The 21,391-nt window shown below is 37.7% G+C and overlaps 1 protein-coding gene across 2 annotated transcripts; it reads right to left on the bottom strand.

Moving 5' to 3' along the window:
• Positions 1 to 225: 225 nt before the first annotated feature.
• On the bottom strand, positions 226 to 12,494 carry LOC107792265 (uncharacterized). Of its 2 annotated transcripts, none has more exons than XM_016614459.2 (10): positions 12,339 to 12,494; positions 12,178 to 12,247; positions 3,796 to 3,863; positions 3,295 to 3,356; positions 2,396 to 2,477; positions 1,993 to 2,226; positions 1,648 to 1,776; positions 1,512 to 1,573; positions 1,318 to 1,434; positions 226 to 490 (listed from the first exon to the last, which is right to left on the bottom strand). In XM_016614459.2, the coding sequence occupies exons 1-10, from the start codon at positions 12,375 to 12,377 to the stop codon at positions 442 to 444; spliced, it is 912 nt and encodes a 303-aa protein (XP_016469945.1). In that variant the 5' UTR covers positions 12,378 to 12,494; the 3' UTR covers positions 226 to 441. The 2 variants fall into 2 exon arrangements, with proteins under 2 accessions (XP_016469945.1, XP_016469946.1); XM_016614460.2 differs by having other exon boundaries at positions 226 to 484.
• Between the last annotated feature and the right edge of the window lie 8,897 nt (positions 12,495 to 21,391).

Raw genomic sequence — 21,391 nt, 5'->3', positions numbered from 1 at the left:
TCAAATATTACTTATAACATGCCACTACAAAAGGCACAAGTAAGAAAAAGGTAGGATGGCGCCGAGAGGGGCAAAGTTAAAAAAACTCCAACAAGCATTAAACATATGAACTTTGAACTGCGGCTTTATTGTCAGTGAACACTAAGCAAGCTATGTACGAGTTTACTCGACTATGCGAATGCAATGATCAATCCAAAATACAATTGGGGAACAAAGCAAGAGAAGTTTGGAGACATTTAACTAACACAACCAAAGAGATCGGGTTTGATCAAAAGATTTACATTATTGAACAGAAATACACAATGAGGAAGAGGTTAAATAGGGAATTTGAGCAGCCAAAAGAGGACGTGGTAATAATTAAGTGAAACAGTTTTCCAGCATATGTGCATCGACCAGCTAGCAAACTTTTTGCACTAGTATGAAATCCTAGAAATTAAGCAGTCAACTAATCTTCGGTTCTACTCTGCTTCCTTGCTGGCTTCTTCTATTCCTTGCAAACAACAGAAATTTCTTTACAATTCCATAACAATGTCTTCGAAATAAAGTTGAATCTTGCAAATAAACAAAATCACACATGCATATGCGCCAGAGGCTCTAAGTGAAACCAATTGTAGCTGCGTCGGTCATATTTGCAAGGTGCAACAAGCAAAACAGTATAGTACAGGAGGAAGAATCCTTGTGTACTCAACTTTACTGAAAAATAGAAGGCAAAAGGGGAAAAAAAATGAAAGAAAAGCTGGAAACCATTATCACCCACTGAAGGAAAAAAGACATTTTTTCTCGAATGAGGAAGTCCTTCAAGGGGAAATAAGTCAGAAACAAGCCTGTAGGATAATTAAAATCTCATTATTCGTATATCTTCAGGAATCGTCGAGAATAGACAGAAAAAAGAAACAACACAAAACAAAGAGAAAGAGAATCACCATCAGAAAACTATCTTTTTATTGCTTATGAGGCAGAAATCTTGCAATCGTCATACTTAAAACCTGACGACCCATATTTCCACTCATGAAGAATACATGAAAGAATCTTGATCTAACCAATAAAAAGGGATAAACAAAATACACGTCCAGTTAAGGTTTAACCTTCTGTACTACAGAACTTGAGATTTGAGTCCCAGCAAACGAGTAGTTATGACACACATACATTTACATATCAACAAAATGTTAAGAGTGAATTAAGTTGACTTTCCAGAAGTTCAGAGAGGCTGCTTTCACTAAACTGAAGAAAAGAAGCACCTAAAGCCAACATATATCATATGCATAAATAGAAAAAAATGGGAAGGACAAACGTTTGAGCACAAGACTTAAGTTTTACCAGCTTAGCTCTTCTTGGGGAAGATTGCGACTGTACAAAGGAAACTCAAAAAGAAGTATGGCTTTGAACCATTGAGGAAGATTCCCATACACTCCAGGAGGCAGCAGAATAAGAGGGCTGAAACAGTAATTATATCAATTTAACCATTTTACGTTGATAATCAGAGGAAATAGTACTGAGAACTATAAACCGACCTAGTTTTTCTCTTATATGATCTGTATGCAGCAACATTTCCAAACTTCTTGTCAGCTGATGCCTGTTTAATTAGGTATGTAACAGCATGAGTTCATGTTTATAGGCAAATGTAGTAAGACAAAGGAATGATTATACCTCAAGTAAGGGTATGCCACTAACAAAAAGAAGCAGCAAGGTAAGGAACACTGGTCCAAACACAACAAGCCATTTAGCGCCCTCCAACACCGGTGTGGAAGCCAGGAAAACTCCCCACCAAAGAAAAATCTGAACAGCAGTATAAAATGTTTAACCGGTCTAGTTAAAGGTGAAACTGGAAAAATGTGAAAACTGAAACCAAGAAAACAAGCAAGTCATCACTAGTTCTATCAGGTTGAGCCTCACGGACATCAAAACTCACAATAACTTCTACAAACTCAAACACCATAGAGGGGACAAGTCAAAGGACTTTTTTTAAATAAGAAGACAATTCAAAGGACTAACCTCACCAAAATAGTTTGGATGACGTGAATATTTCCAAAGGCCAACAGTACACCACTTTCCTCTGTTTTCTGGGGAGTTTTTGAATGCCAACTTTTGTTGGTCAGCTGTAATCTCAACCAAAATCCCAATAGACCACATAATCCAACCAATGATGTCTTGAGCCTGAAGAGGAGGCTGCTTGTCGCTTGCACTAACAACTGTCACTGGTAAACTAACAGTCCATACCCAGATTGCCTGCGATAAAAAATATGTTGTCATTCACAAAAGCAAGATATCTCATTCTGCTGTTGCCTGCGGAAGATAGTATTCATTCACCAAAGCGAGATATCTTTTTCTGCTGAGAGCACAAAACCAAAATAAAGCAAGACAACTTACAAGATGTTTGGACAAAAGAAAACAAAACCTGAAGTATCCAAAATATTGCCAGTTTTCCAAGATTGTCACGTTTGTCATCAAAACGTCTGTCCTCCCCCCACTGTAATATCCTGTTATGAAGAAGGGAAAAGACAAAGCTAATGTAAGTCTAATTTTTTTCTTTTTGTTTAAAAGGTACTATATAGACCATCCATAGATGTGAAAAGATGCTTAAAAATAAAGAAGGTATTGTAACTTGAAAATTCTTAATGTTGAGTTATCTTCACTAGGAAGTCACAAACTTTCTCTTTCTATTCAAGATTTTCAACATCACATAATTATGGAAGCTTCAAACAAACTCAAACCAGTTACAGAACTTACATGCGCACAATTCTCGATCGGGATCTTTTTAGTTCTTTTTTCTTTTGCGGGAATTTTCTCCATTGTTGGTGAGCCTGACCATACATTTTCCCTTATACTTAGCCTTCCTCACCCTAACCAGTTTTCTTTTAGCTTTCTCTACTGTTCTCCTATGTTTTCTTCTCTTCCTCCCCGGATTGTTTGTAGATCTCAAAATAACAATTCAAGTTCAGACGAGACGGAAATAGATTGGCCATATTGTAGTAGTAGCTGAGAAAACGTATTGGAAGATTTTTATAGAGGTAGTATAATATTAGGAGTACTTATCATAGTGTTCTTTTGTATACTTATTCGAACAAATGATTAAGACAATTGCACCAAAGTTGGAAAATGTTATACACAATTAGAGTATTGAAAGGATCATAATCGCATAGGGATTTTATAATTCTACGACATTGCGAGCAGGAGAATCTGGAATAAAAGGACCAATATTAGCTTCTTATTTCTTTGTAAATGATGATAATAGTTACGCAAAATAAGGAAAAAATATAGACAAGTTTAATAGTGTATAGTATATACTGGCCTTACCTCATTAATAGAAATAGCCCCAATCGAAGGCCCCATATCACTACAAGCAGAGACAAAATCACCTGAAAGACAGAATGAGCAAACAGAATAAATCTTATGCAACAATATCCTGTGCACTTTCAATTACATATTCGAGCACAATGCAGATTTCAATAAACATGAAATGACACCAATACGTGGGAAACAAAAACAAACAGCTCAAAAACTAAGTTCTCTGGTCGAATACTAGGAAGTTCTAAAGCCAATACTTCCAATTTCAACTTATTAAGAATAAATGGTCCCATTTACAAAAATGGAAATGGTTGTCCGAAGCTCCTGGTAACTGACTAACTGTACATGGGGCCTAGGGGAGAGGAAAGGAGCTCGGGGAGGTAAAGTGTTTTTTTCTGTTCTCCGTAGGGGAAGGAAAGTAAATACTGGCAAAGCCCTGGGCTGGAAATAACATTTTAACAAAATAACCAAATGTTAAATAAGTAATCACAAAATGATGCAATATCTTACCTGTCGAAAGTACCATGAACCCTTTAGTACCAAGGTCAAAATAGCAAGTACAATGAAATTTGTACTTCCTGTATCAAAATAATTGACAGGAAACTAGTTAAAAAGCATCCCCAGAAACCGGCACAATATAAGTATAAAATAAATTTTAAGTCAGAGATTGGAAGTCATAATGGAGCTGCTCCATCGAAAATACTACCATGGTGCACGATGAATGGATTGGTTAAGGTACGTAAAGTAGACATGCCTTGAGAATCTATTAGTGTAGTAGGTATCTAAAATTTATCCCCAATAATGATAACCTTGTCATGAATCTAAGGCCAAATTTTGGCATATCCCACTGTTTTAAGAGGCAACTTGTGAAGTATGAGTGAACTCATGGCGCCTATAAATAGGAAAATCGAGTCTGAATTAGTCCAATAATCGCTAAAATTAGAATCAGAAAGCTAATGCACTTGCGTGTGTGTGTGTGTATCAGTGTGCGAACGCGTCCAAAAGAATTGATTGACAGCTCTAAGAAATTGTATCAGAAAATGATTCTGCTTCACTGTTCCAGTAATTAAACAAAGATTACGATAAACAAGAAATGCTATGACACACCGTCTATAAAATACTGATTATCATGTATGATAAAGAGTGTCAGATTAACAACACTGCGTGTTATGAATCAAAATGACCAAAAGACTAAGGCTGAGGTCACATTTGGGAACTTATCAAATTACATTTGGGACCCGGGTTAGATGGAGCATATACCTATATATACAATAGGAAACATTCTATTAGGCTTAAGCTATGAACTTGGTTTATTTTATTTTCCTTAGTTTCTTAGAGGATAGATGTGGAACCTCCCTCCCTTCTCCCTTTTTTATTTCTTCTTCCCATGGAAGATTTGGTTACTTGTTTTAAGCATTTGTAATTATTTGAAGATGAACTCTTATATTGGTGTATGTGGTTCCCATTATCCATTTCAATATAATATGGGTTCACTACATTGGTGCTCTCGTTGTTCTTACTCCATGCCTCTCTACCTTTCTACCATGCATAACGCTCAATTCAACAACCTCTTCGAATCGGCGAAGGCGCTGCAAGAATTGGTGACAGTGATGCAAGAAAGTAATTCTCGTCTGATCTCTACCATTTGCCGTATACAATCACTGGTGCAGGAGGAGCTGAAATTGGACTCCATGGCTTTGGACAATGCAAAAACAGAGGAGGTCACTGTAGAAGATACAACGGACAGTACTGGGATAGTCTGTGTCGGCGACAATGATTCTGATTTGATCGCCGAAATCTCAGGCTTGCTGGACAATTCCAAGGTACCTCCTGAGATGTTGGAAAATCCCATAGCAGACTGTCTCCGGGGTATTGTGCAAGTCTTGGACACCAGGTGCTCGACATAATGTCCAATGGAAGCTACTGCCCCAAGTTCTGGGAAGTTGTTTATAATGAGCATGGCATTGATTCCACCAGCCAATGTAATGGTGATTCTGCTCTCCAGCTTGAGAGAATCACTGTCCATTATGATGACAGTAAGGGTGTTGCTGAGGTACACGATGATCTGAAGGAAATTGTTCACTACCTACGTGACCCCAAGCGTTGCACTCGTCTTCGTGATCCGTTTGTAAATACAGTATTATTTACTGGTCTCCTTGAAAGTGGTAACACTGTGTTGGCTAGAACAATAACGGTCGATGTGATTATCCGTATGTTGCTTCATTTTCCATTTGATCCCGATTCAGATGATGGACACTCACGCGATGTTGCCAAAATGTTCGATAATAGTTTTCAATCGGATCTCCCATTTATTGGATGCCCCACGAGTGAAAGTAAATTGTTTAATCGGTTCTACCTTGAAAAGAGGTTGGCAGCTGGTGACTGGTTCACAGTTAGAGTTCCTGCTTGTGGACTTTCTCATATTGCTTACTCAAGTGCCCCAGATATGTTGACGGCAGAACTTCGATCTACTTACGGTCAAATGTGTCAAGAGGACATGCCGATGGTGCGAATGTTAGTTGCAACACACTTGCTGAAGTTTGCTGCTATTGTTGCACATGCTTACCTCAAGACTGACATCATGTCAATGTTTGATTATCATACACATGATGCTAAGATTCAAGTACGCTTATTAGCCCTCAACATTCAATTTTCTAGGCCGCTAGTAAGCCTTGGAGCGAAACCTTATTCTAGAATTTGTGAGAAGACCTTAGGCTCATTGAAAGACCAATTGGACGCTATCACACCAGCGCTGGAAAAAGTTTCATATGCTCTTGTTTCTATTAAGAATCACGAGTTCTTGGAGTATTTAAAGAAGTTCCTGAACTGGAGGGTGCAAAGTGAAGCTATTAGAAATATTGCTAGCTTGATTGGTTGTAGTGTAAATGACTTCATACTAGCTTTATCAACGCATCAAATTCAAGTTGGCAATGGCAAGCAACAAAAGAGGGGTGAACATTCTGTGGAGGTTAGTGAAGAAGTCTGCGGGGATGAGGTTACTGTGATTCTTGAGAATGGACAGCAAATCAGCAATATACAGGTGATCTTTTGGTTGGTGCTGATGGCATATGGTTTGAGGTGTCGGAAATACATGCACGGATATGCCACAAAGATGGAAATTCTTTCCAAACTGATTTACGCAGTAAACGAGGTACCTGGATTACAGATAACGGAGACTTGAATGACACGGAATTCATTGACACTAGACAGAGACTCGACTACTGGTGTCACATTAAGATCTTGTCCTTTTCGGAAAAAGACCATTTGGAACCTCGTGCTACTTGGATACATACAGAGGTTCTATATGTTGTTGGGCTTCGACAAGATGAAGTCGATGCCGTGGTGTCTGTCATGAAGGTTGAAAAACCTCCTTAAGAGTTATATGCTGATTTTGGTGGATCAGACGCGCAGAATCAGGAGATTAAAGAAGTCGTTGAGTGTCCTTTGACTCACCCCAAGCTGTCTGAAGACATTGGTATCCAGCCTCTTACATAGATCGTTCTATATAGAGAGCCTGAAGTTGGCAAAATAATATTTGCAAAGACAGTTGCTCAACCTTACAAATTAGTCCAGCTCCATGCCACAAAAGCTGCTAAGAATGCTAATGTGGTCTTGTCCATTGTTTCCAATTTGAAGCTATTGGCATCAGGTGCTAGAAAAGCTATCCTTGGCATATGTGAAAATGCTAATATAATTAAGATAGGTGAAGAGTAGAATTACTTTTTGGCACAAGGAGAAGATTCACATTATAACGTTGTTCTTCCTAAGTTGTGCCGTCCAAATCTGAGGTTACTTCTTGTCATGAAAGGCCGTGAAGTTTGTTTCCATTATACCAAGGAATTATGTGGACGAAGTTAAGGTTTTCAAGTTGGATTCCGTGGACACCTTCAGTGTTGGAGATGCTTTTGTAGCTAGAAGATTGTTACAACTAGCATATGATATCTCTCTGCACCAGGATGACAACAAACTAAGAGAGGCCCTCAACTTTAACTTTTCGTTTGACGTGCTCAAGAAATTTCATCATGTACTTTGTTTATTCAAGTGTCGTTTCTTGACTAAATTTAAATTTCCATCAGATGCACCAGTAAAAATTCTGGAAAACTTTAGCAGCATTGAGGAGGCAAATCAACTTATCATTGGCACATTTGATGTTACGCACAAATCAAGTGAAAAGAGAGTTCAAAATGCTAATGTCGCTTTGGATTCCTTGTTGAATGTTATCATCGTCATCCAGATATTTCTATATTTCCTCCGTTGGATTGACCAGGAAGACAATGATGACATTTCTCTTGTTGCAACAACTCTCGACAAATGTTTGAGTCTTGACAAATTCAGTTGTAGTGTTTTGCAGCTTGACACTACTGAGATACTCACATTGATCCACTTGAACCTTGAGGACAAGGTTCTTTTTTTGAGGGCGGAGGAATTGTTATGAATCAAAATGACCAAAAGACTAAGGCTGAGGGCACATTTGGGAACTTAGCAAATTACATTTGGGACCCGGGTTAGATGGAGCATATACCTATATATACAATAGGAAACATTCTATTAGGCTTAATGTCACAGAACCGTTTTTCTGGTAACCCGTGAGGACAGCAAGATAGCCTGACTACTACTCTTGCTTCAGTCCGTCCCAACAAACAAGTACAATATCGTGCTTTGGACCAAGGCAATCACACAAACTCAAAGGTTGAAAGGATAACGAAATGAAAAACACACAAAGATGGGAGGCCAAGGCCAATTTTCGGGGTTTAATTCATATACAAAAGAAGGAAATACAAGTAAAGAGATATGCCTTCTAACAAGGCTTATACATGTGTATATATACAGAAAATGTCCACAAGCTAGGCTGGTTGTGGACCCGTCTAGCTGTGGTGCACTGCTTTGTGCTGGCATCATGTGATTTCCAGGAAAGTGTTGGCAGCCCATGTGCCAATTGACTTGTCCAGCTGTTGTGCCCCAGTTCTTGCTGGCAGACAGTTGCTCCCATGTTCACCCAGACAGTATGTGGCCCTACCCAGCTGTGCATCACATGCCCTTGCTGGCAGTGAGATGCTTCCATGATTGTCCTGGCAGACTGTGGTCCTGCCCAGTTGTGTTGTATGTGACTTTGCTGGTAGAATGTAGCCCCTAGGAGGGCCCGGACAGCCTGTCGGATTGTTGCCTCCACGTGCAAAGACCTTCTGGTCTTTGCCAGCCAAGTTTGGCTTGTGTTGCAGCCCTTTAGGCAGCAAATTTGGGCCGAAAATATGCGGGTCGGTGCACTCTCCCCCACTTGAAATGGCGACGACCGCGGCGCCACAACGGTTCAAGTAGTCGTGAACTTGATCTTCGAACGGCCCTAACGCCTCATATTTTTCCCACGATGCCCCCTTTGGCGGTTGCCCCTTCCAACGGACAAGAAATTGGGCGCTTGAATTGCCCCAACCTACTCCTTGTATCACCCGATGGTTGATAATGGTCTCGACTTCCTTGTTGACGACCGGAGGGGTTACAAAAACATTTGGTCGCCTGGATTGCCTCCGCTCCATATCACCATTGTCTCTACAAGGTGCCTTTAACGGACTGACATGCCTCGACCCAAGCAACTTTCCAGGTTGCTTCCTTGAATCCTCCAACTTTGGAGGTGCCATGTACGAACCCATGGCAGGCGGCTTTGCCCACGGAATGAAGTCCTTACCCTTAAGGACTCGCTGTTCACAAGGAGTCAAGGCTTCGTCAATCTTGACCTCCTTAGTCTCTGTCCCCGACTGCCAAAACCGGTGCTCCCTCTTCCTTGAAGCCTTTCACGATTTGAATCGCGGACAACAGACTAACAACTTGCGGCACCCGAACTGTCGGTACCACACATGGACTCCTTGGGTCATAAATATAGATATGGTTGAGAAATGGGCATATGAACGCCTTCACTGCATCCCAATAGTCCAGCCCCAGTACCAGATCAAATATGTCCAAGGAAGCGACAAAGAAACTCACGTTTCCCTGCCAAGCTCCTAAGTTGAGTTGTACATTGCGAGCAATCCCTTTCACGTTGGTGGGTTTGGCGTTTACCGTCTTCAGTACAGAACTGCTAGGACCGAACACAAGGCCAAGTGACTTAGCCTTTGCTTCGGACACAAAATTGTGTGTCGCTCCGGTGTCTACCATGATAAGGACATATTGTCCGTTCAATTGTGCATCCACGAACAGTGATCCTGGCTCCCCTGATTGGCACTCCTTGCCAATCACATCGTCGCCTAACGCGTGAACCAGTTTGACAATGTCATGCTTCCCTTGGGCGGCTTGCTTCAAAGTAGGCTTTTCGGCTACTACTGCGCCCAGTATCATGTTGCCAAGATGAGCTATGGCTGGTGGTTGTTCTTTGGCTTGTTCATCTGCTTGGATTCTTTCCGTTGTTAGCCTCCGCTCGGCCGTAATTATGGCACCGAGTTTCTTTAAAGAAGGACAATCCTTGTAGCCATGATTAGTGTCCTTGCAGATGTAACAACCATTGCGGGAACCAGCTTCCTTCCTCCTTTGGTTGTACCGGTCGCGCCAGTGCGCCTTGTTGCCTTGTTCTCTGGAATCGCGGTCAGGGGCAGCAACTTGCTTGCCCTTGTCCCGATATCCATGGTCTCCATCCGGTTGGAAGTTGGTGTCCCTTGCCTTTGTAGCTTCTATCCTATAATCATTTAAGGACTCAGCCACCGCGATAGCTTCATCGACGTCTTGGACTTGACGTCGCTGCAATTCCTGTCTGGCCCAGTCTTGAAGGCCATCAATGAAAGTGAATAGCAAGTCATCGCTTGCCAGGTTCGGAATCTGCAGGATGAGTTTAGTGAAATCCTTCACGTACTCGCTTATGGAAGTTGTTTGCCTGAGCTCTCTCAACTTCCTACATGCCTCATTGACAACGTTTTGGGGATAGAACTGGCGCTTCAGTTCGAACTTGAACTGTTCCCAGCTCTTGATGGAGCAAGTTCCCTTTTCCATGTCGGCTTTCTTCCTTCTCCACCATAGCATGGCGGTATCGGCAAGATACATCGTCGCTTCCCGGATCTTGGCAGCCTCATCAACGATGCAAAGGTGCTCAAAGTAGTCTTCCATCTTCCAGATGAAGTTCTCTACTTCTTAAGCGTCTTGTTCGCCCCTAAACTCCTTCGGTTTTGGATCCTCGATTTTGGTCTCACGCACTATCACATGACCAGTGCCACCGGCTAACTTTACTGCCTTCAGTTGTTGCTTTAGGATCTCAATTTTCCCGTGCAACGCCGATACAGCCCTGGTCAGCTTAAGCTCAAGGTTGGTCAGTCTTTCCTTGTGCTCATAAATTGCTTGATCTATCGTCTCTTTGACTTCATCAAGTCCATCTAGAGTAGTAGACTCAAGCGAACGGAAGTTGTGTTCAACATCTCCCATGTGCCGATTTAAAGCATCTAAACCAGCTTCTGTGAGATCCATTCTCACGCTTAAGAGATTTGAGGCAGAAGCCTCACAATCTTCACCACGGCTAACCCGTTGTGGGGGTAGCTCAGGAACTGGCGCCTCACTTGTTACGGCTATGGCGGGATCTCGCACTTTGCTTGTTCCTCTCTTCTTCGATTTCTGCCGTTTTGTTGGTGACTCGTCTCTGCCACGAATGTTGTCTAAATTAACGTTATCTCCATCAGTTGCCATGGTCGATTAACCTCGCTCTGATACCAATTGTCACAGAACCGTTTTTCTGGTAACCCGTGAGGACAGCAAGATAGCCTGACTACTACTCTTGCTTCAGTCCGTTCCAACAAACAAGCACAATATCGTGCTTTGGACCAAGGCAATCACACAAACTCAAAGGTTGAAAGGATAACGAAATGAAAGACACACAAAGATAGGAGACCAAGGCCAATTTTCGGGGTTTTAATTCATATACAAAAGAAAGAAATACAAGTAAAGAGATCTGTCTTCTAACAAGGCTTATACATGTGTATATATACAGAAAATGTCCACAGGTAGCTAGGCTGGTTGTGGACCCGTCCAGCTGTGGTGCACTGCTTTGTGCTGGCATCATGTGATTTCCAGGAAAGTGTTGGCAGCCCATGTGCCAATTGACTTGTCCAGCTGTTGTGCCCCAGTTCTTGCTGGCAGACAGTTGCTCCCATGTTCACCCAGACAGGATGTGGCCCTACCCAGCTGTGCATCACATGCCCTTGCTGGCAGTGAGATGCTTCCATGATTGTCCTGGCAGACTGTGGTCCTGCATAGTTGTGTTGTATGTGACTTTGCTGGTAGAATGTGGCCCCTAGGAGGGCCCGGACAGCCTGTCGGATTGTTGCCTCCACGTTCTGGTCTTTGCCACCCAAGTTTGGCTCGTGTTGCAGCCCTTTAGGCGGCAAATTTGGGCGGAAAATATGCGGGTCGGTGCATTAAGCTATGAACTTGGTTTATTTTATTTTCCTTAGTTTCTTAGAGGATAGATGTGGAACCTCCCTCCCTTCTCCCTTTTTTATTTCTTCTTCCCATGGAAGATTTGGTTACTTGTTTTAAGCATTTGTAATTATTTGAAGATGAACTCTTATATTTGTGTATGTAGTTCCCATTATCCATTTCAATATAATATGGGTTCACTACACTGCGGTTCACTGATAAAAGAGCACTTACCAAATCTCAAAAGAATAGCCCCATTCCACACCTCCCCTCAACCAAAACATAGGAGAAAACAAGAGCAGAACAATACCAGAAAGTTGTACAAGAACGAAACAACGTGTCTTTCCAGGCCATTAAAGTTTAAGTCAGTAATGAACCTTTCATTGAATTCAAAAAATCCTAAGTATTATATTCTTTTCAATTTGTACAAGGTAAAAATTCATGAACTTGAAAGAGAAAATTCAAAGAAACATCAAGATAAGGTGATGAAGATATAATAATAGTTACCCGCAAAGTCAGTAACTTTATCAAACTTGAGGAGTGCTGTGATAACGAAAAATATAAACTGATAACCCAACTGCAAAACAATTAAGAAAATATCATATCATCAGGAGAGAGTGCTCCTATAGAAACAAACAAGGAAGAAGAAGGGGAAAGGAAGTTGTTACGGTAACAATGGCAGTGAGGCCCAAGAAATTGGAGTCCATTACTGTCCCCTTTCCTCTTCCAACCTCAACCCAACTACCTTTGCCTTACCGCCAGTGTAATTGATTTCGCTTTATTTATACCGTGTTGTTCAATGAAATCATCACTGTCGTATAATTCCTTACTTACTGCGTCACCACTTGGGTTGTGTGGTTAATATTTGTTAATTTGTTATGCTAACCTTTTTTCTTAGGTAACTTTCAATTTGTATTTGACTAATTAATTTAAAAGTATTCTGAGCAGTAATTAGTTTTTGATCAAACTTTTAAATTTTAAGTGTATTTTTTTCAAAAATATTTTTTAAAAAAGTGATTTTAAAGATAGCTATTTTTTTTCTGCTTCTACAAATAATTTTTACTTCTGCTCAAAAATATTTTATTTTCTTTCAAAAGCTTGGTCAAACACTTTCGCTTTAAAAAAAAAAATACTTTTAAGATTGGAAAAGATTGGCCAAATAAGCTATTAGACTGTGAATACATTACAGCCATTATATGTGTGTGCAATTATGAAATTCGTTGCCAAAGTACAAAACTTATATGTGTATGCAATTATGAAATTCGTTGCCAAAGTACTTAAAGTTTTGTACTGATTAAATGATTCTCATCATTCCTCATTTCCTCTTTGTAATGTAAACATTTTCCTCTTCCTTTAATACATTATAGATGTATTTAACTCATGTCAGGAATAAATTAATTAACTAATAATTTATTACGTAATTGTTTGAAAGAAAACCTTTTTGAATTTGTTTGAATCCTACGGACAAATTAATTAAAATTCTTAGGAGGTTGTGCTGATAGAGAGAAAGGTGTTAAACATACTCAACGTACAATTACGTGAGTTAAATTCCAATTAATTTTGAAAGATTAATCGATAAAGGCATGTCATATATTAAAAGGCAACAAATAATCCTAAGAAATCACAATACTTATTACAAGCCAAATAAAAATGGAAAGAAACATAACTAACTAAATTAGTACTGTTATAAAATATAACTCAAAGTAACAATATGTAAAAAGGAAAAACAAGCTAAGAGATATATAGAGAAAGAGATGAGAGATTCTTATTTCTTCTTCAATTGTGTGTATTTTTCTATCTATTACAAAGCTTATATATATGCATGAAAAGTGAAGAAAATATGTCATTGAATATGTCATTAAACATAGAAAATATGTTATTGAATATGTCATTAAGCATTTGAGATGAAGATCATGGAGGAAGAGTAGACATCCACCATAATTTGATATTTCTTATAACACTTCTCCTTGGATGTCCATAGATAATGTGTCTCGTTAAAACCTTATTAGAAAAAAAAATCCTAGTGAAGGAAAAAGAGTACACATATCTAGGAATACTCTTTTTGGTTGCCTCATTAAAAATCTTGCAAGGAAAACCCAGTGGGACAAAATCTTGTAAGGAAAAAAGAGTACACCGCGTATTAATTCCCCCTGATGAGAGCATCAATTCACATTCTTGAGCCTTCGCATCCCAATCTTGTACACTAGTTTCTTGAAGGTTGATGTCGGTAGAGATTTGGTGAACAAATCAGCCATATTATCACTTGAACGGATCTGTTGCACATTGATATCACCATTCTTTTGAAGATCATGTATGAAAAATAACTTTGGTGAAATGTATTTTGTTATATCTCCTTTTATGAATCATCCCTTCAATTGAGCTATGCATGCTGCATTGTCTTCATACAAAATTGTGGGTAGTTTGTCACACTTCAAATCACATTTGTCTCGAATTAGGTGTATTACAGACCTCAACCATATACATTCTAGACTTGCTTCATGAATAACACTTATCTCAACATGATTAGATGAAGTAGCCACGATTGATTGCTTAGTCGATCGCCAAGATATTGCAGCGCCTCCACATGTAAACACATAACCAATTTGAGATCGAGCCTTGTGTGGGACTGCAATCATTGCCATAAAATAAGCCCATATCGGTAGTCCCTTTTAGATACTGCAATATGTGTTTGATTCCATTCCAATGTCTCCTTGTAGGAGTAGAACTATATCTTGCTAAGACATTAACTGAAAAAGTTATGTCAGGCCTTGTAGTGTTAGAAAGATACATTAGTGCACCAATTGCACTAAGATATAGTACTTCAGGACCAAGAAGCTCTTCATTCTTTTCTTGAAGTCGGAGCGGGTCCTTATTCACATCAAGTGATCGAACAACCATCGGAGTACTTAATGGATGTGCTTCATCCATGTAAAACCATTTCAATACCTTTTTCTATGTAGACAGATTGATGAACAAAAATTCCATTTGCCAAATATTCAATTTGCAAACCGAGGCATAATTTTATATTTTCGAGATCTTTCATCTCGAATTCCTTCTTTAAATAATCAATTGCCTTTTAGAGTTCTGTAGGAGTTCCAATAAGGTTTATGTCATCAACATATACGGCAAGTACAACAAACTCCGATGTTGTTTTCTTTATAAAAACACATGGACAAATGGAATAATTTATATAACCTTCCTTTAATAAATATTCACAAAGGCGGTTATACCACATTCTTCCTGATTGCTTTAGACCATACAAAGATCTTTGCAATTTGATAGAAAATATTTTCCTGGACTTTGAATTATGTACGTCAGGCATTTTAAATCCCTCGAAAATTTTCATGTATATCTCATTATCAAGTGAGCCGTATAGGTAGGCTATAACCACATCCATTAAATGCATGTCAAGCTTTTTATGGATAACAAGACTAATAAGATAACGGAATGTTATAGCATCCATAACAGGAGAATACGTCTCTTCATAATCGACACCAGGCCTTTGTGAAAATCCTTGTGCAACAAGGCGTGCCTTATATCATTGTACCTCATTTTTCTCACTTCTTTCACGTACAAAGACCCATTTATAGCCAACAGATTTAACACTATTAGGTGTTTGGACTATGGACCCAAAAAATTCACGTTTCGCAAGTGAATCCAACTCAGATTGGATTGCTTCTTGCCATTTTGGCCAATCACGTCTTTGTCGACATTCTCCAACAGATTGAGGTTCAAGATTCTCATTATCTTGTATAATGCTAGATGCAACATTGTATGAAAATACATAATCCACCATTATATTCAATCGATTCAAATTTGTCTCAATATCGATTGGATTTATTGATAGTTTCTTATTTTCTTGAGTCTCGGGCTCATCGATATCCTCATAAATTTCAGGATTGGTTAAATCATGGGTTTCTTTACGAGACTCTTTCGTAGTGTCATCTTGATCATTTATTTTCCTTTTTCTAGGATTTCGATCCTTAGAACCCAATGGTCTGCCACGCTTTAGGCGTGCTTTTGACTCATTAGCTATGACACTAGAAGATTTTCCAACAGGGACATCAATACGGATTGGAACATTTTCTGCAGGGATATGTGATTTCATTATCCTTTCAGATCCGTAAATGCATCTGGCATTTGATTTGCTATTTTTTACAAATGGATAATCTTTTGCACATATTTTTCACAAATAGAGGCACGTGGATCAAGATGAGATAATGATGGATTTTTTCACGAAATTTTACGTTTGATTTCACCAATTTCTCTCCCTAATTTTGGAAAAAATGCCTCATCGAATCGACAATCTGCAAATCGAGCAGTGAACAAATCTCTCGTTAATGTTTCGAGGTAGCGAATAATGGAGGGCGATGCAAACCCAACATATATTCCTAACCTTCTTTGGGGACCCATCTTGGTGCGATATGGCGGTGCTACAGGCACATATAGGGCTGGCAAGTGGGTCGGTCCCGGGCCTAAACGGGCCAAGTGGGCCTGTCCAAACGGTCCCGGTCCCAAATTAAACGGGCCTAAATGGGCTTTTTGTATGGACCGACTCGGGACCGGGACTGTTTGGTCCCGGGCTAAACGGGCTAAGTGGGCCCAACATTTATTTTTTTTAAATTAAATAGATATTAGAGACAAAAGGATGTTAAAAAAAATATCTAAGGCAATACTTTGTAAATTTTATTATAGAATTGTGACCTAAATTTTATTTAACATCCTAAATTTTAATATTCAATATTTAATATCGAATATATGTAGTATATATATAAGTAATAAGCTATAGTATATATATTAAATGTATATATAATATAAAGTTACTAATGAAAAACTTCGTAAAAAAATTATTAATTTAGCTGATAGTTCAAGTTCTAGTTTTGCAAAACTTTTTGAAAAAGAATTTGAATATTCCCCGCCTTATTCTTTACTGGAGGTTAATGACCGTCTTTTAAATAAAAATGCAACTCCAACAAGGGATTGAAAGATTACTCCTATTCAGAGATCGGACCAGCTAGAAATCGTACTGCATCTCTACACATAATTTCTACTAAAATAGGTGATAAACCTGTTGAAAGGGTAAGCAAGAGATTGATAGCTTATTACACACACACACACACACACACACACACACACACACACACACACACACACACACACACACACACACACACACACACACACACACACACACACATATATATATATATATATATATATATATATATATATATATATATATATATATATATATATATATATATATATATATAAAAGCTATATTGCTTATATAAGATGTATATATAGTATAGTATAGTATATATATTAGTCTAAAGACAAAAGGATGTTAAAAATAATATCTAAGTCTAAAGACAAAAATATTGTAAAGAGATATGCCTTGTAATTTTATTATAGCATTAAAAAATATGGCAATATCTTTCTTAGTCTTCATCCCCCTATGAAATGAGCACAACAAGGTGCTAATACCACCATTGAGAAGAAAAAGAAACTAATCAAGATGTGCCAAAATATAAGTTACATAATACATACTAATTTTTGTTCATACAAGTTACATGGTATCTCTTACAAACTTCATAAATCTATCAAGGTCCGGAGGAATTTCCGTTGGTGGTGGCGGAAAAGTAGCTTGGTCAGCGCCACTTCCGGGCGAAGCAACATCCTCCGCAAGTTCAGCTAGCATTTCTTCGTAAGCTTCATCTTGACCGGGACTGTTTGGTCCCGGGCTAAGTGGGCCCAACATATATTTTTTTTTTAAATTAAATAGATATTAGAGACAAAAGGATGTTAAAAAAATATCTAAGGCAATGCTTTGTAAATTTTATTATAGAATTGTGACCTAAATTTTATTTAACATCCTAAATTTTAATATTCAATATTTAATATCGAATATATATAGTATATAAGATGTATATATAGTATAGTATATATATTAAATGTATATATAATATAAAGTTACTAATGAAAAACTTCGTAAAAAAATTATTAATTTAGCTGATAGTTCAAGTTCTAGTTTTGCAAAACCTTTTGAAAAAGAATTTGAATATTCCACGCCTTATTCTTTACTGGAGATTAATAACTGTCTTTTAAATAAAAATGCAACTCCAACAAGGGATTGAAAGATTACTCCTATTCAGAGATCGGACCAGCTAGAAATCGTACTACATCTCTATACATAATTTCTATTAAAATAGGTGATAAACCTGTTGAAAGGGTAAGCAAGAGATTGATAGCTTATTACAAAAGGGTTTGATAAAACCCCACGTTCCTTTTCAGCTACGTTATTAACATATTTAACATCCTAAATTATAATATTCAATATTTAATATCGAATATATATATATATATATAAAAGCTATATTCGATAAGCTATATATACATCTTATATACTATATATAAGATGTATATATAGTATAGTATATATATTAAATGTATATATAGTATATATATAAGCTATATTCGATAAGTTATATATACATCTTATATACTATATATATATATATATATATATATATATATATATATATATATATATTAGTTTAAAGACAAAAATATTGTAAAGAGGTATGCCTTGTAATTTTATTATAGCATTAAACAATATGACAATATTTTTCTTAGTCTTCATCCCCCTATGGAATGAGCACAACAAGGTGCTAATACCACTATTGAGAAGAAAAAGAAACTAATCAAGATGTGCCAAAATATAAGTTACATAATACATACTAATTTTTGTTCATACAAGTTACATGGTATCTCTTACAAACTTCATAAATCTATCAAGGTCAGGAGGAATTTTCGTTGGTGGTGGCGGAAAAGTTGCTTGGTCATCGCCACTTCCGGGCGAAGCAACATCCTCCGCAAGTTCAGCTAGCATTTCTTCGTAAGCTTCGTCTTCATCTGGTTGTGATTCAGCAAGTCCAAAATTTCTTCTTTCCGACCGGATCCAATCTCTGAAAAGTATTGATTTTTCCAAACTCTCCCCCATAGACGCTCTATAATCACCGAGTTAAAGTCTTGCTTGACTGAAAGCGCTCTCCGATGCCATTGTTAAAGCTTAAATAGTTAAATGTCTCGGGCCATCCTTGAAAGAACCGGAAAGTATTTTTCTTTGTCCTTCCACCATTCCAAAAGATTAAAGGAACCGTCGGGATTTACTTCCTCAATTCCCTACGACAAATAAACTTCAAGCTCATTTAGTTATGAAAAATCACTACTACTACAACCTTGAGAATCCCTAAACCCCGTCCAAGCACTAAGTGCTCTTACTCCCGCAGTTCTTTTAGATGATTGAGAATCAGAAGAAGAATGAGTTGGAACATTTGGTCTAGCATGATTTAATGCAACTTAATAAGTATTAAAAATAGTTTGAGCATTTATTCTAATTGAGGCTATTGTTTCCGGAAGTTGAGACAATTCCTCATTTTTAAGTGCTAAACCATTATAAACAGTTTCATACCAAAAATGAGGACCTCCTAATTTCATACAAGGATTTAACAAAGCAGAAACACCATAAATAAGGGGAATAGGGAAAAAAAATATTTTTTAAACTTTTTTCTCATAGAATCAATAGCAAGTTTATAAATTTTCCCACCCTCTGAAAAATGAGTAAACAATTTTGCAAGTTCTGCAATATAAACTAAACAGTTAGAAATAGTAGAATAATATTGCCCAGAAAATTTATTTGTAGCAATATAAAATTTTTTTAAAAATTCTACAAGTATTTTAACATTAGCCCAATCCCCATTTGTAAGGTGTTCATCATCATCACTTACATGTGCATTAAATATTGAGTTTATGGGGTTTCTATATTCATATGCAATAACCAAACTTTCATACATGTAATTCCATCTAGTTGGACAAGGTTTAGGAACCTTTCTTTCTCTTAGGCCAAATTCATCGCATCTTTTAAAATATTCTCTAAGCCTACTTCTACGGTTTGAATAAAAAAGCCAGTTAAGAGCCATTTTAACCTTTTCAATTTCAATATTTAAAATTCTCATACCATCACCCACAATTAAATGGTAAATATGACAAATACATCTAACATGAAAAATATCACTAAATGTAGGATTTAGCGTAGTGGTAAGCAAGGCTATAGCATTTGTGTTACTAGTAGCATTATCAATTGAAATTGATATTATTTTATTACTAATGCAAAAATATCTACAAATGTCTATAACTGTGCTAGCAATAAACTGCCATGTGTGACGTGAATTAATTATTCTATAAGAAATAATGCGCTTTTGCATTATCCAATCCTCATCAATCCAATGACTGGTAACAGTAAGGTAATCACAGTCGTTACCACTTATACCAATATCAGTTGTAATAGCAACACGACAATTTATATGAGTAAATAAATAGCGCAAATATTATTCATATTCATGTTTATATTTATAAATATCGCTCTTTACGGTTGTGCGAGAAAAACCTTTATAAGTAGGATTAAAAAAATTTCTAATATAATGCACAAAGTTAGGATCAGAAGAAAAACTACAGGGTAAACACATAATAGTTACCATTTTTGCCAATTCTTTTCGATCTTTTTTTGGATCATAATATAAAATACCACTGGTAACGGTGCTAATTCCCGGTTAAAATTAATTTGAACCGGTACTAGGGTCAACCTGACTAGGAGTAGGTAGACTTTTCCCCTCGGCCAAAGCTTTCAGACGAAGATATCTCACTTTATCTTGAGGGTATTTCATTATTTTCTGGAATTAGTTGAGTAAAAAATGCCAAACGGGAGATGTTTCCGTCCGTTTGCTAGGTTGTCTAGAAAAAGTAGGGGTAGTAACAGGAGTATCAAATGGGGCATCATCTGGATTAGCAGGGTTACCACTACTTGGGTTAACATCAGGAGCAAGACTAGTTGGTGTATCATCATCCGGTTGAGTTTTATCAAAATCTATTTTCTCGTCATCATTTTCATCAATAGTTGGATTAGAATAAAGAGCATTCATTAATTCATGGTCTAATTGTTCACCAGATCTAATATTATAGCAAAATTGACTTTCAGTAAATTGTAATAAACTATTATCGCTATCGAGAATAGCACGTGTAGGACGTATATGAAGTTTGGTTCGGGGAGCCCGGGGCAGTGGAGGAGGAACAGATTGAGCACTACATTCGTCACTCTTGGATTTTTTCTTATTTTTACCAAATTTTTTTTTAAGGAAGCCATCTTAATTAATAAAGTAGTAGAAAATAAATAAAATAAAAAAAATTATAATATTAAAACTTAAGAGTTGGAACGAATTTACCGAATTGACGAACAACTTGTTGGAAATTGATTATCGTTGAAGACTTCAATTCACCAACTTCACAATTGTTTCACAAATTGTAACAATAAAGTAAGCAATAGTAGCAATTATAGAAGAAAATTAGAAAGAGATTGTGATAGATTGATAATTTTATAAGAAAAAATGAAAGAATTATGGGGTATTTATAGTTGAAAATAGGGAAAAAGTATAATTATAAAAAGTTTGGGATTAAAACAAAGTTGGGGGGGGTTAAATGGCTATTTTTTAAAATAAAAAAAATAGTCGTTGGGACCGTTTTGCCCGCTAAGGGACTGGGCCGGTCCCAAGCCCAAATCATGGGACCGGCCCACGAGACCGGCCCAGGCCCGCTAAAACCGGGCCAAACTGTCCTGGCCCGTTTAGCCCGTTTTGCCCGCGGTCCCGGGCCAGTCCCGGGCCAG

Source organism: Nicotiana tabacum, chromosome 4, assembly GCF_000715075.1.
Source record: "Nicotiana tabacum cultivar K326 chromosome 4, ASM71507v2, whole genome shotgun sequence".
NCBI lineage: Eukaryota > Viridiplantae > Streptophyta > Magnoliopsida > Solanales > Solanaceae > Nicotiana > Nicotiana tabacum.
This window is presented reverse-complemented; position numbering and strand designations above follow the sequence as displayed.

Excerpts from the sequence above, each read along its gene's own strand:
- LOC107792265 (XM_016614459.2), bottom strand. The coding sequence starts at position 12,377 with ATGGACTCCAATTTCTTGGGCCTCACTGCCATTGTTACC. Across the intron at positions 2,478-3,294 it reads GGGCTATTTCTATTAATGAG|GATATTACAGTGGGGGGAGG; the intron begins GTAAGGCCAGTA and ends TCTTCATAACAG. Across the intron at positions 1,777-1,992 it reads ATCCAAACTATTTTGGTGAG|ATTTTTCTTTGGTGGGGAGT; the intron begins GTTAGTCCTTTG and ends ACTGCTGTTCAG.